Consider the following 16,035-nt stretch of genomic DNA (forward strand, 5'->3'; position numbering starts at 1 on the left):
GTGCGCAGCAGCATTTTGCGATTACAGATTTTGGGCCGTCATGTTCTCTCTCAGATTTCTCTCTTCTCATATTGTGAACGAGGGCAAATGAACGTGCTGATCGGTCAAGCTCGCGGACAGCCCGGTAGCATCGATTGACGTCATCGACAGGCGGCCAAGATGGTTGTCAATGTTGATAAGTGGTTTGGTTATACGGTAGATCGGTAACAATAAACGACTGGGACAGGGATATTAAGAGTAGTCGGCGTTATGCCTGTCAAGTGAAAGCCCATACCGATGAAAATCCACGCATTAGGTTGGCCGTTGCGCGAGGAATGGCAGCCTATGGAAATGTGGAGAAAATACGACGTGCTATGGACGTCGCACAAACTATGATTAATTTGGCCGCTGATCAGCTTGACGATTTGCGGTCTCAGTGCTCCGTTAATGCTCCGCTCACTCAGAAAGAAATACGGCAAATGGAGGTGAGGGACTTCTCGAAGGTCGGCTGGGTCGGCTGTATCGGCTGTACCTTGCGCGCGAAAATCAAGATCGATCTGTCTGTCTACGCTGGTTATCGCGTCCCGGCGCAGCATCTCGCTGTCGATCGTCAAGTTATAACTGTGCTGTTCCGACGTTCCTTTAAAGTCTTGAGAACCTCTGGACTTCGTCGCATTGGTGAAAAATATTGCCTTCGGGTTCTGCCGTACTTTGCGATACAACAGCATCAGCTGTTTTTAACATTTGTTTACAATGTTTACATTGTTCTTGAGAATGCTTACCTGCAGTTGCCAATCTGAAAATGAGAAATTTGTGATATCACTCCGTTGAAAAACTCCATTAAAAAATATAAATAAATGTTATTTGGAACTTATTTACAATTTTTTATTTTATAATTTCAAAATTATTTAAGATATTTTTATGGTAAAAATTTATGATCTTAGGAAAGTTAGGATATAATTCAATATATATAATTTTTACTCCCAATATAAAATGTGTGCAATATGTCGTGTTTGAGCGTTGTACGTTTATTTTGAATAAATACGCTGCTTTCAGTCTGTGATTGAAAAATTTGTCATGTCATTCCATTGAAAGATATGATAGCATTAGTTGAAACTTATTTATAATGTTCAGATACAATTGTAATAATTAAGATTTTTTTAGTGGTAGAAATTTATAGTTTGAAAATTACATTATGAGATATTTGATATAACTTTTATTCTTAGTACATTGTGTTTGTCTTCTTATTTTAAATAAACACACAATCACGAAAATAAACAAGTTTAAATTAATATATATAATATAAATTACAATTACATTAATGTATATAATATAAATTACATAACTTTGTTATGAATTTGTTATTAATAATATTAAATATGCATTACAATAGCTGTAATATTGAATAAGTTCTATTTATATTTAAACTATTTATATATCTATATATTTAAACATTTTTGTAGGCAAAATTAATAAAATTATACTCCAAGCAACTTGCGGCAAAGGCTAAATTGGCCGATTCATTACCATCAGACATGATACAATATCCATTGTTAGAACAATGGTTGAGGGTAGTTGGTCTTACTGAGGACTCAATACAGGTAACAATGTATACAGATATGAGTAGATTCTTTATGATTTGTTACAAATTTAATATGTCATTTTTATTTATCTAGAAATAAATTTAAATAACATTAAACCAAGTTTTAATTTTTTTTCTTTAATGCTCCGCATTATAATATTTTAGATGGTTTGTTCTAAAGTTAATACTATTGAGGCCCTGAAGGAGAAGTCTGAACTTGAATTAAAGGGTATGTTAAATAAAAATTGTATATACTACAAGGAAGAATGTCGTAGGCTTTGTAAAGCATTGGACATTCTATGGCAATACACTGGTAAATAAAATTTTATATTATTATAGACAAAATTTTGTTTGTATACATGAATAACATAAAACAACACACACACACAGATGTTTCATTTTTAAGTTTGATTATTAATGTATGTTCGATTATCTCGCGAATCGATGATTTTATTGAAAAATTTTTCGAACGAAAGTTGCATGACTTGAAGGGGAACACATGATGGAAATGTGGAATCCACATTGCTTGACATACGCTCACGGAATTGAGTCCTTTCCAATTGAATGATTCAATTTTCCTCTTTTTTTTTGCATAACTTTTTCTTTCAATTTTTTTACATTAGTGAGTTTTTACAAAGTTTTTTTTAAATGGTCGCTTACAGTTCAAATAAAATCGTTGATATTCTTGTGTTTGGTGAAGCTGGACAAAAATATTCTAAAACAGAAAGATTGTATCGTAATAGATATCCATTTAGACGACATCCAAATGCAATGCAGATAAGATGAATTTTATTATGAGAAATATCGAATTGATCTTAGTTTGGCCGGATCAGTGATCGATCTTGCTTTAATCGACCGGATCAGTGATCGATCTTGCTTTAGTTGGCTGGATCAGTCCCGATCTTACCTTAATCGGCCAAATCAGTGAGCGGTCTTGCCTTATAACTTAACAAGTACTTAACAAAAATTTAACTTTATTATAATGTTTTGGAAAACTCTTCAGATAAACTACAAAAATATGTAATAAAAAATAGGTTTCCATTAAAAAAAACATTAATAACCTTGACCTGATTTTGACAAGATCACTCAAGATCAAATCCATATTTCTATCATGTATCCCCCTTCAAGCCATGCAACTTTCGTTCGAAAAATTTGTCATCAAAATCATCAAATCGCGATAATCGACCGTATTACTTAAAATGAAGCACCCTGCGCGCGCGCGCGCGTATGTGTGTGTGCGTGTGCGTGTGTGTGTGTGTATACGACTATGTTTTTGTTAGATATTCTGATAAGAGGAGGTACGGAAAAAAATGATTCAGATTTATACTGGGACTCTTGGGACAGTTTACGCAAGGAAATTTGTCCTAAGCCAATTCTCTCTCGTACTACGCGGTGTTCCATTCCATCAGAGAGTAGCATTCCATATCATAATAACAACAATGATGTATTAATACCAGCTTCTGCAATATCAACTTCTTTTTCAATATCAAGTAATCCTCCCTGTATCTCATTACCAAAGAGAGAGCTAGAATATGGTAAGTGAAAAGTGTTTTAATTATCTCTTGTGTTTTGTTATATTTTAAAAATTGTATGAAGCAATTTTTAACACTGATTTGCATGCCACTCATATCATGGGTGATGCATAAATTTTCACAAAACGTCTCATCACCCGGATGAGGTGAGTGACGATTTTATTTATTCGATTAAAAGAATCATTTTACTAAATATTTGAAACACACATTAAAGAAATATATAAATATAAATTAAATATTCATATAAATTATATTAAGACATTAAAAAAACAAATGTATTAAAATATACTGAACCTACGAACACCAGTGTTAAGGAAATTTTTAAGTGAATACCGATTAAATTAAAAATAATATTATATATGTAAAATTAAAAATAATATATGTTCAATGCTTAAATCAGTTTGGTACTCGAAATTTTAATATGATTAAATTGTACTGAAGATATACAGGGTAATTCCGGACAATTGCGACAATCTTAAACGATTGTTAGGTCTCATTAAATTAAATTTTGTGAAGGAACTGTGATGCTTCTGTAAAGCGTTAGGTCGTTAAGTATTATTAACAGTTATGCATTCCTTACTCCCAAAGTACAAATGAGCTTCTTAACAGGGTAATGAATATATGTGATATAATTCGAATACTCTTGGAATTTTTCTGAGAGTATATTAGTCAATGTACCGTAGATATTTATCATAATATTTATAATAAGATTACAGATCGCCATTTCGAATATTTATTGTAATAAAATAAACTAAGTAAAATTAAAAAATATAATTTGTTTTTAATCTAATCTTGAAATCAAGTAGCGTTCAAGATTAAAAACTGTTGCCTAGCATTTTTAAGAAGGCATCGCCGGACACTTAATAAAGATTTAATTTATCCAGATCCAACTCTTTTAAATTTGCTTTATTTATTCGGAATCACCTTTTTTATATTTAATATATAGTATGTCTTCACATTTAACATCAAAATAATTTATCTATTAAATATATAACTTTTTTTTATTATAGAAGTTAAACCTCTGCCTCCAGAAGTTAAAACACCTCCTCCATGTAGAAAACATTTGATTAGTGTACAAAAGAGACCATTACAATCTGAAGTGCTTCCGTTAGCTAAGTCAAAATCTCATGAATCACAATTGGCAAATCGTCGTCTTGCTAACATAATACAATCATTTGATAATGATGATATATCATTTAGGTAATACTTAGAATAGCATATTATGTGTTCTCTCTCTCTCTCTTTCTCTCTCTCTCTCTCTCTCTCTCTCTCTCTCTCTCTCTTAATTTGATATATATAATTTTAATTTTGTTATAAGTTTAAATCTAATTTTAAAATAAAATGTTTATTTTTTGAATGTACTAATATTACATATTTTTAGTTTTAGAAATAATTCTTCTGTAGAGAAAAACAACGATTCTCCTATAAGAAGAAATCTACCAGCAGAACAAAATTTAGATTGTGGTACAACAGACTCTGGAAAAGAAGAAAGTCCCTTATCAAGCAACAGTAGTCCTATTAAATCACCCATTAAATCACCTCTCTCTATTAAATCACCTGTTGAATTACCTATTGAATTACCTTTCAATCATCTTAAATCATCTATTAAATCACCTATAAAATCACCTGTTAAATCACCTGTTAAGTCATTTGTTCGATCACATTTTAAATCACCACCACCACCTCCAATCTGTACCACAAATCCAGAAAGTGATGATAATCTTGAGGGAACAGGTGCATAAAAAAGAAAAGCTTGTTAGCATTCTCCTATGAATAAATACAATATCATTTTGTTTGTTTATTTTTAGGAACGAGTCTCCAAGTGCCAAACTCTCCATCTACTCCTGGTTCATCTCGCGGCATGAGTCATGCAATTACTCATCGATTTACCAAATGTTTTAATATGATGACAGTATGTGACTATTGTGAGAGACCAGTGTTTGTGAATACTTTAAGATGCAAGGAATGTAAATATAGGTGTCACCCAGAATGTCTGTCCAAAGTACCCTCTTCTTGTGGCATACCTCGAAAATTTGTTGCTGCGTTTAAACGATCTATACAATCTTTACAACGTACGTAAAAACATTACAACTAATACAGAGTGCTGATCCTTATCTAAGCTTTCTTTTCATATTTTCTTGAAGTTATACTAAAGTTTTTTCAAGAGTAACAAAAATTTAAAAGTAAGTTATATAAAAATAAATTATTTTAGATTCGTTGAATGTTTCCCCAGTATTAAAGAGGACTGGCATGACATCTTCGAATAATGTAGACTTATTACCCCCTTTAAATCGCAAAGACAGGAGACGGTCATACACACAATCTTCTACGAATATACCTGTTCATGTACGTTATAATTTCCATTGAATATTTTTAGTAATTATTTTAAAATATCATGAGTAATATATAAGTAGATTTTTATATAATGACATAAATGTATTGATTTACGTCATTATATAAAAATCTATAATACTTATACATTACTCGTGATATTTCTTGATATAATGAATAATTTTTGATTATTTGATATAATGATGCAAAATCTTTATATAATAATTATTTACATCTATTAGGGCGATTCTAATTTAAATACATTCAGCCATAACCGCTCAACACCTTCTAGTCCAGCATTGCTATCAACCACTGTTAGCCACAGTACACATTCGTTTTTAAAACAGTTTCATTTTCCAGGTAAATAAAGACATTTATTACAATATTATAATGTGTAACTTTATTCTCAGAATATTGGTGTATAATTTACTTTGCTTCTAGATGTAATGATAAAAAAGGAGGCATTATCAGGAAAATTACATGAGAAGAGATACAAATCTGAATCAGCGATTTCAAATGATAATAGAAGGAAAACTGATATGGATGATACTTCAGATTCAGAGGTATCAAAAAGAGTTGATTCTCAGGAATCTTTAAGTTCTGACAGCGAAATAGTTGAAAATCCATGTCGTTGGCCTCGACAAAATAGCGTATGTATTAAACTTACTAATTAAAGTTTAGTAAAAATATAAAATATATCTAATTAAAACTTATATTTTATTATTATATAGGTATTGATGCAAGAGTGGGACATTTTATATAGTGAATTAAAAGTTAGAAATTTGATTGGAAAAGGAAGATTTGCTACAGTGCATAGAGGTTTTTGGCATGGGGATACTGCAATTAAAATTTTAAATATGAGTTATTATTCAGAAGATGAAAAGACATTAGAAACATTTAGATTAGAGGCAAGAATATATAATTATGTTGATTATATTAAATGCTGAAATTATTAATAATCAAGAATATTTTATAATTATATAACAGATATTTCATGTATTTGGTTATTATAGGTCGCCACATACCGAATAGCTCGACACGACAATATAATATTATTTTTGGGAGTTTGTACGAAACCTCCTCAATTGGCTCTAGTGACTAGTTTGTCTAGAGGCATATCACTTTATACTTGTCTTCATATACGAAAAGACAGATTTACTTTGTCTGAAATTAATTCTATAGCTCAACAGATATGTCAGGTAAATATGAAAATCATATATAAATATTACGTAAACATTTTTAAAATAACATTAATTTTCAAAAAAAAATTTTTTAATTATTTTGGACTAGACAAGGTGTTTCTTATAAATTTTTGGATGCTGTAAACGATGCCGAGTTAAATTAGAGCAGATTTCCGAAATAATTGAGATTTAATGTACAAAAAATGGCTCTTTTGCATTATTTTACATTTTCCTGTATAAAAGGTTAACGTTATCTTGAAATTTTGATCAGATAAATGGAAAATTTGTTATCTTAGAAAAACCCTGTGTATTTAAATCCTTCATAACATGACTAAGAAGTAAGATATTGAAATAAAAATATTTATTTTATAGAGAATGAACAACACATTCATGACTTTTAATTAAAATTTCAAGATAATGTTAATTTTCTTTACAAAAAAAGTCAGATAAAAAAAAATCCATTTTTTAAATATTAAACCTTAATTATCTTAAATATTAAACCTTAATTATCTAAATATTAAACCTGACATGTTGGATTTTTTTATTTCATCGTCAGCATCATTTTCAGCATTTAAAAATAAGAAACACCTAGTTTGGTTTGAAGTAATTTATTTATTGTAAATTAAGATAATTTTTAAGACAAGTTATCTGTATATACATATAATTATACTATTAATTAAATAATTATACTATAAATAATATAATTATACTATTAATTAAACTTAATATATTATAAAAATAGCATAATGATAAAGATATATAAATAAAATATTTTATTAAGAAATTAAACATTGAAAAATTAGAAATATTTGAAAAATTCTATTATATAGTATAGTATATTCTAGTAAACAACTTTATTGTGTAGGGAATGAAATATCTTCATTCTCGCGATATAATTCACAAGGATCTTAGAAGCAAGAATGTATTTGTAGAAAATGGAAAAGTTGTGATATCAGATTTCGGTTTGTTTAACATTACCAAATTGTGCCACGGTAATAGGTAAAATTATATCTTACAGAATAATATTTATTCCTACCAAATAATTTATATTTTAATTTTTAATATAAGTTCATTCTTATAAATATTTAGGAAAGGAGAACCATTGAATATACCACCAGGTTGGTTATGTTACTTAGCACCTGAGATTGTTCGACGATTAAAACCATTAAATCGGGGTCAGGACAAGTTACCATATTCAATTGAGTCTGATGTATATGCATTTGGGTTAGTATTTTTACGATATTTATATATAAATATGCAATTCTAAGTTTCTTGAAAGTTATAAAACATAATATATTTAAATATTACAAAATTTATAATATTTACAAAATATTATAAATAACAATAATTAATAATATAAATAATATTTAATAAATAATAAAATATTAGTTTGTATTAGAGTGCACTATTTCTTATAGTAGTGATGCTTTTAAAAAGATGCATATATAATTGATGTATCATCACTAATTAACTACAAAAATTCTTTAACACAAATCATATTTATTATTTTTTATTATATACACTACATCATATTCATAAATTCGAGAATATTTGTGATTTTCTCACATTTTACAAGAATTTAAATATTTTGATGAAAAAATTCTAGCCTCGTCATTTGTAATTTTAAAACTCTTCTTATTTGAAAACTATCATTAGTATCAAATCATAGTCTCCACATTTTCGTATTATACTTTTTGTTTTAAAATGTTACAAAGCATCTGACTTTAAAATATTTATCGTTTTGGGACATCTTGTACATGTATATGTACACACACACACACGCACGCACGCACGCACGCACGCACGCACGCACGCACGCACGCACGCACGCACGCACGCACGCACGCACGCACGCACGCACGCACGCACGCACGCACGCACGCACGCACGCACGCACGCACGCACGCACGCACGCACGCACGCACGCACGCACGCACGCACGCACGCACGCACGCACGCACGCACGCACGCACGCACGCACGCACGCACGCACGCACGCACGCACGCACGCACGCACGCACGCACGCACGCACGCACGCACGCACGCACGCACGCACGCACGCACGCACGCACGCACGCACGCACGCACGCACGCATACACATACAGGGTGGATATTTTAATCATCTCAAGCAGATATCTCAGAAACTAAGAGAGATACAGGAAAAAATCTTATATAAAAGTTGTAGGTTTTCTTGGGAGAAAGAAATAATAGTTTGGCATATATAATGGGGGGCATTACTAAAGTCAGATCAAGATAAACATGAATTTTTTAAACACTATTTTTATTGCATATTCTTGTAACTGAAATCGAAATATTTTCAAAATACTATAATAAAGTATTTTTTTATTAGCCTCACTCTGTATATATATATATATATATATATATATATATATATATATATATATATATATATATATATATAAAATATATATAAGATGTTTGACTAAGTTTTTTGCCGTTTTCTAAGAGACGTCACGAGTACTACATACAATTCCATAGTATTACTACATAGAATTCCAGGCAACTATTGCATTTTACTATACACAAGCTTTCATATTTAGTATATGACATTTGATGGACGTGTACATTCAAACATTTTTGTCATTGCATTGAAAACGTCGATTTTTTTTTGTGCCAACAAAACAACATTTGCGGGAAGTTTTACTGCATTTATTATGAAGAAAAGTGCAGCTGAAAGTTATCGTTTGCTTTTGGAAGTATATGGGGAGCATGTTCTATTCGAAAGAATAGTTTTAACGCGCACTGCTTTAGAAGTGATGATTTCGATAAAAAATAAAGAATGTGAATTTGCACCGAAAAATTAAAAGATAATCAACTGGAAGCATTACTTGATGAAAATCCATGTCAAACGCTGAAAAAATTGTTAGAGACATTAAATGTTGCTCAATCAACATGTAATGTTAGCAAACGTTTAAAAGTAAAATTTCATTTAAAAAACGGCGGAATCTTATTCAAACGCCCAATATATATGTGCGCGCGCGCATATGTGTGTGTGTGTGTGTGTGTGTGTGTACATAAAATATAATAAATAAGAGATTTTAAAAATTTACTTTTTGATAGGACTATTTGGTATGAATTATTGTGTGGTGAATGGCCTTTTAGAGGTCAACCTACTGAAGCTATTATTTGGCAAGTTGGAAAAGGAATGAAACAATCTTTATCATATTTACAAGCTTCCCGTGATGTGAAGGTACATATAAAAATTAGACCATATTTGTGCATATTTATACGTTCTATACATATAATGTTCTATACATGTAATGATTTGTTTATAAATTTTATATACTAGTTTATACATTATTTATAAATTATAGAAATCTTATAAATTTTTTATAGGATGTTCTAATGTATTGCTGGTCATACCATGCAAAGAGACGTCTTGATTTTATAGAGATAATAATCTTACTTAAAAGGCTGTCTCGCAAAAAATTAGCGCGTAGTTCTTCTAATCCTACAAATTGTACTCGTTCTGCAGAATCTATGTTTTGAATACATTTATGTTTATTTAAATGCTGTTATTCTTATAATGTAAATATAGAATTATTGCCAATTCCTTTGTTCAAGAAAAATAAAATAAAAACCACTAAAAGGTTCGCGCTTGCTTGAATTATTAATTTATTAAAATGTGCAAAGAAAGAATATTAATATAATTATAAAAATGTGAAACTGTTGCGAATTAAATACATATCTTTTTTTGTGAATAAGGATCATAATATTAAAGTCTCTCTCTTTAAGAGAAGATATGTATATATTTATTAACTTATATTTATTAAATATATGTAAATATCTTTGTATTAAATATATATAAAATCTACAAATATCTGTAAATAGTAAGTAATATAATTTTCGAAACAATGATTTTTATATAAATATTATAAAACAGCTCTTTAATGCACGTTTTAAGAAAAACTTCTATTTTCGAAGGTATATCTTATTGAGAGAATAATAGGCGACAGACTATTTGTTTATTAAATTCTATATTATAAATAAAATTATTAGATGATTTATTATAGATACATATCTATTATAATTATAAATAAATGAGTATAATTTTTTCTCAAACCTTTTGAAAAAGATATTTTAGATCAATATTTATCGTATTTCATTATAGTTTATTTTCTATGATGTCTGTTCTCTTGTGCTGTATTTACATTGTATTAAGCAGCTCTCATGACGATCGCTCCTATGTTTCAGTCCGAATGTTAAAAAGATTAATTATTATCACAGACTTATATAAGTTGCGTTAATTACACACACACGCACAGTAATTTATTTCATTTTTCTTCAGTTATCGTACACGTACGTGCAAAAAATGAAAATATTTACTTGACTCGAATCCGTGTGTATTATATGTATTTCATACATATAATGAATATGTTTTTTACATATAACCGTGCAAGTAATAGGTAACATAAGAATAAATTATTTGTTTTACATATATAATTTTTTTGCTGTTTGAACACTTCTAAGCCTTTTCCTCTTTCCTTCTTTCATCATTTTAAGGTTTTTTTTTTATAACTATATTACGAAAGCTAGATAAATTATTCGACAATTTATACTGTTTAATTAAGTATAAATCTTTTAACATTTATAGGATTTTTAAATGAAACATATTTTAATAATTATTTAATATTTTATTTGATCAATATAAACATATATTAATAAAAAAAATTTTATTCGCTATACCAAATAAATGAGGAAATACAAATAGTAAAAAGTATATATCTAGTACACAACAAAATACGTTTATTAATATATCGTATTGCTTTCGATACAATGTAACTTTTTCTTATTTTAATAAATGTTTTATATATATATATATATATATATATATATATACATACATACATACATACATATATAATTTTTAAATGTTATTAAAATGAGCATGTTATTTTTTATTATCACAATTATCAAATCTATATATATAAACGCATATCGAATAAATGGTATAAATTACTAAATATATTAAAATATATAGCCAATTTTTTTATTCAGTAAATATTTATTTTTCATCTAAAATCTTATTTTTATTATGTAAGAATTTATTATTTAAGAAAAAATTAATTGTTAACTTATAATTATTGATTCTGAAAAAGTACAAGTTTTAACCATTACACATTTTTTGTAATTCTTGTAATTGTCTTCGGAGATGTATAGTTCGCAATTTATTTAATGCTATTCTTTTTTCAAATGTTTGTACCAAAGGCTTTGTAATGATATCTGTTATATGAACCAACGCACGTGTCCTAACTGCAAATAAAAATTATCTGAACTTGGATTTTGAAATCTATGTACTCCAAATACTAAATACTATTATTTAAATTGTATTTTTAATTTATAAATAAATAAATAAATATATATATTAGGTGTTGGAATTAATTCGTAGCGTTTTACAAGTGATGGGAAGTACTTTCATTAATGTATTTTTTAATGCTCATGTGAAATAAATAACATTCTTTCATTAAAAACGCTACGAATTAATTCCAACACCTAATATATATATATATATATACATACCAGCATCATTATGAATACTGGCGAGGACATCTGGATGATCTTTACAGGCTTCAGCCATATCTTCTTCTTCTTGTACCAAAATTTTTGACAAGTCTGTCATTGTCTGCAACATTATTTAATTTCAGATAGAGTTCTCTTCGCTTTAAATTTCTTTACAATACAAAAAAAACATTAAAATTTCTTACTCTTAAACATCTGTCTGAAATATCTGGAGTATGTACTATTTCTAATGGTATTTCTGTAGCTTCACCATTATCCGATTGAAAACAATTTAAAAAAATTTCATGTTCCTTTAAAGTAAAAAAAAAACATTATTATAACATTTATTAATCTATATACTATAATTTATCTATACAAACAACTTTAAATTATTTCATAGAATATTTATCACATAAGTTACTGCACTAAAAGTTTTATATTCATTATTGATACTATTAATTTACTACTAAAGATTTTGTTTTTTAATCACATAAAGACTACATCAATAGCTGTGAATTTATTGATAAAGAAATTAAGATAAGGAAAATATGTACTTTTGATTCTTTGCCCTCTGAAAATACTGAGAATATTAAGCCTACAAAACTGTGATCCATTGTTTGATAAGTAGCTTGAGTTCTAACATCTGCAAAACAAAAGTAATTTTATGTAAAGATTTTAAATGCAAACTATATTATTTAAACGTTTTGACAAATACACAAAGTATTTGTAACACACCAACATGTGATGGACAAACTGTAATATGTGGATGTGAATGATACCAGCCAAGGACGCGCATAGGTCGATTTAATTCTACAGTTAATCGTTCAGCTTCAGCAGCAGCTTTCAGTAATTGTTCTGACGATATCTCTACTCTGTCTTTCTTCTTATCTAGACGTCGCAAAATAATAACAGCTGATATTTTTGCTACTCCACACTCAAACTAAAAGGGGGATAATTAATGCTTTGATTGCCTCATTAATTGTATAGGAAATAATAAAGAAATATCATGAACATAAGATGTTCTAAGTTCCACATACATTACCGATAAGTAATCCCATTACTTCAAAGTTCTCTGTAGATAAAGCATGCTGCAAGCATACCATATAGACATCTGTTTGCAGCTCTACTTTTTGCAATGGAGAATCGTCCATTATTTATGAAGATATTAATCTTTTGGAAATAAAATACATAAATTTGAATAAATTCATAATTGCTGAATTTTACAATCGCATTTGAGATATTACAAGTAACGCTCTAGTTGCTTAGATTTCTAGAACAAAAATATAATCAGTATAGGCCTGTTATTCGTAGCTAAACTTCTGTTTTAGTCAAAATTTAGAGAATGAATTATTTTCTGAGAATGAACAAATGGACTATCATGCATGAGCATTTTATATTATTAAGAGAGCTGCTTCTTAGACAGAGAGGTTTCTGTTTCTCCCAAGCTCCTTTTAATAAGATAATTATATACGGACGAGATGACGTGATAGTATAGTAATTTATGCATAACCTACACCACTTATGAATTGACGCCCACGTACGTCGATTTGTCCAATGTTAAATTAGGTGTACATGTAGTCTGACTTCGAGTAACATTTTTTCGTGCGGACTGAATGTCATTACTTAAGATATATCTAATCTAGTGCGTTACTTGTATGGTCTCTCGAATGTTTTGTTGTTTTTTATTCAGCAAACAATACCGGCGGACTATGAACTGAGTTTGGAGTCCAGATAAATAGCGTGAACTCGACAATCCGTCAAAGTGTGTTGCAAAAGCCAGACTGAGCCAAACAGTCGATTAGTGAGCGAGTCGACAAATCTCTCCCTTGTCAAAAGTCGAGAGAGAAAGAGATTCCCCGCATTCCTCGCTCCCCCGATCAAACTTGCAACGATCTTTCCCAATCTTCCCCTTCGTCTGCCTTCGTCCACTTCGCTAGTCTCGCTACTCGCCTCTTCGCCGTCAACGTAACTGGGCCAACGCGACGAGCGTTGTGTGAATCGGGATTGATCGGCGATTATATTACGAATTTACGAACGAACGATATTTCACTAAAGTGAGCATCGTGACATTCAAGAAGTGCCAAAGGGGAATCCCTAAATCTCATGGGATCGTATTAAGTGATAAAGTCAAATCTCTATCGCCGTATGTTACGTCGATAAGTGCCAAAGTATCAGCTGGCGGAGATCAATTCTAGTCAATTTCGTTTGATCTATGCCGATTTATGCCATTTATATTTAACAGGCTTGTGCAACGCAATTATATCACGGCGCATGCCGGATATAATACGGACTTTAGCGCGCGAGAACGAAATATTTAGCGCGTGCCAGCGCTAGCATCTATCAGTTGTGTGAATACTACACACACACACACACACACCACACACACACATACATACACACACACACACATACGTGCAACGTATATATCAGTATATATGCGCACACCACACGCACACACACACATACACACACACGCGCGCGCGCGCATACATGCCCGCACATACATACTTCTTGATTGCTCGCACAATCCCACTTTTACCCACTTTGGAGTTTAATCAGAGGTGGTGTGATGCGCGTACAGTGACGCTCGAAGATGCTCATAAACAGTTTTTTGTCATCGTGCGGCGGGGTAAGTCGACAGATTTTGAGGTTATGTGTTATCACAGAGTAACTAGTAGTCTGATAAATCGATAATAATTTGTAAACTCATGAATTACATTATCTTTAACAGCGTGACACGATTAACACCGGCAACACTGAGAAACTTATCGCGTCATGGTAGACAATCGAACACCCATTCACTCGGAAAATAAGTATTGTATGGTAAATGCGGATCAGGACAACCCAAGGGAAACACGCGCGAAAGAAACGATGCCTTCGGAGCTGAGGTCGATCAGCGTGGCCGACTGGATCACAGTCACTGTCCTCTGTTTCGTAAATCTCATAAATTATATGGACCGCTTCACGATTGCTGGTGAGTGCTTGCTTTGTTTTAGGAACAATTGTCGAATTGATAGATTTCTGAGAAATCTTCTACAATTTATAAAATGATTTCCTGGTTAATCATCAACATTTCTCTTGGTTTATACAAACATACTTAATATTTTATTTCAGGAATATTGACGTACATCAAGCATGACTTTGATATCGGTAACGACAAGTCTGGGCTATTGCAAACAGCATTCATTTTGAGCTACATGATATTTGCGCCGTTATTTGGATATTTAGGAGATCGTTACAATAGAAAATTTATTATGAGCGGTGGTGTATTTTTATGGTGCCTAACAACATTTATTGGTTCTTATATGAAAGTAAGTTATCTAGAGTCTGCCTTTTTATTCTTATACCGAACTGAACCTTCTTTGTTGCCTTTTCCAAATATCAAGCGCATACCTATTTTGCTTTAAATTCTAAAAGTGTACATTAGTTCAATTACATCAATAACATCTTTTTTTTTGACATCGAATGAACTCTAGGACAACACCTCTTTCATCAACTTCTGATTAAATTAATCTACCATCAACTCGCAAAAGTGTTTTAAATTAATCTAATATTAACAGCAGTTTAATATATCAGAGCATCTTATTTTTTCTTTTCTGAGACAAACTGTGTTTAGTTCTCAAATTGATAATGGTGATGATTGAGTTAATATCACAGAGTTGATGAAAGAGATGTTATACTCAAAGTAAACCTATAATCAAATATAAGAATCTTATTAAAATTAGATGTGTTATTACATCTTTCTAATAATATCAGGTTGTATCTAATGAAGAGATTCATTAATACATCTAATTTTGTTATGTGCAAAAAAGTATCGTATGAAATATAAATTTGATATTATTAAGTAATATTTTTAATTTATTTCAGACCTTTGGATGGTTTCTATTCTTTAGGACACTTGTTGGCAT

The 16,035-nt window shown here is 30.2% G+C and overlaps 3 protein-coding genes across 10 annotated transcripts in view; 2 read left to right on the forward strand and 1 right to left on the reverse strand.

Moving 5' to 3' along the window:
• Positions 1–41: 41 nt before the first annotated feature.
• On the forward strand, positions 42–11,071 carry ksr (kinase suppressor of ras). 2 transcript variants are annotated; one of them, XM_087404748.1, is made up of 16 exons: positions 42–464; positions 1,443–1,580; positions 1,727–1,874; positions 2,881–3,096; positions 4,104–4,293; positions 4,475–4,827; positions 4,902–5,165; positions 5,306–5,439; positions 5,667–5,784; positions 5,866–6,074; positions 6,156–6,332; positions 6,438–6,623; positions 7,471–7,604; positions 7,695–7,829; positions 9,689–9,818; positions 9,965–11,071. In XM_087404748.1, the coding sequence occupies exons 1-16, from the start codon at positions 315–317 to the stop codon at positions 10,115–10,117; spliced, it is 2,835 nt and encodes a 944-aa protein (XP_087260874.1). In that variant the 5' UTR covers positions 42–314; the 3' UTR covers positions 10,118–11,071. The 2 variants fall into 2 exon arrangements, with proteins under 2 accessions (XP_087260874.1, XP_087260873.1); XM_087404747.1 differs by having other exon boundaries at positions 43–464; positions 2,842–3,096.
• Positions 11,072–11,613: 542 nt separating this feature from the next.
• On the reverse strand, positions 11,614–13,967 carry LOC105144963 (lys-63-specific deubiquitinase BRCC36). Of its 2 annotated transcripts, none has more exons than XM_011054237.2 (7): positions 13,828–13,967; positions 13,170–13,297; positions 12,863–13,015; positions 12,682–12,770; positions 12,334–12,438; positions 12,149–12,251; positions 11,614–11,881 (listed from the first exon to the last, which is right to left on the reverse strand). In XM_011054237.2, the coding sequence occupies exons 2-7, from the start codon at positions 13,276–13,278 to the stop codon at positions 11,736–11,738; spliced, it is 705 nt and encodes a 234-aa protein (XP_011052539.1). In that variant the 5' UTR covers positions 13,279–13,297; positions 13,828–13,967; the 3' UTR covers positions 11,614–11,735. The 2 variants fall into 2 exon arrangements, with proteins under 2 accessions (XP_011052539.1, XP_011052538.1); XM_011054236.2 differs by having other exon boundaries at positions 12,863–13,067; positions 13,165–13,297.
• A 474-nt stretch (positions 13,968–14,441) lies between these two features.
• Positions 14,442–16,035, forward strand: part of spin (lysolipid transporter protein spinster) — a 13,687-nt gene continuing 12,093 nt past the window's right edge. For all 6 annotated transcript variants that reach the window (XR_015544633.1, XR_015544634.1, XR_015544632.1 and 3 more), the window contains exons 1-4: positions 14,442–14,756; positions 14,859–15,101; positions 15,242–15,438; positions 15,995–16,035. The exon at positions 15,995–16,035 is cut by the window's right edge and continues 111 nt beyond it. Coding sequence is in view for 3 of the 6 variants with exons in the window: in XM_011054233.2 (XP_011052535.1) it covers positions 14,903–15,101; positions 15,242–15,438; positions 15,995–16,035 (437 nt within the window). In the remaining 3 variants the exon portion in view is untranslated. The remainder of the gene's footprint in view (positions 14,757–14,858; positions 15,102–15,241; positions 15,439–15,994) is intronic.

This window comes from Acromyrmex echinatior, chromosome 3 (assembly GCF_024713525.1).
Source record: "Acromyrmex echinatior isolate Ae372 chromosome 3, ASM2471352v2, whole genome shotgun sequence".
Classification (NCBI taxonomy): Eukaryota; Metazoa; Arthropoda; class Insecta; order Hymenoptera; family Formicidae; genus Acromyrmex; species Acromyrmex echinatior.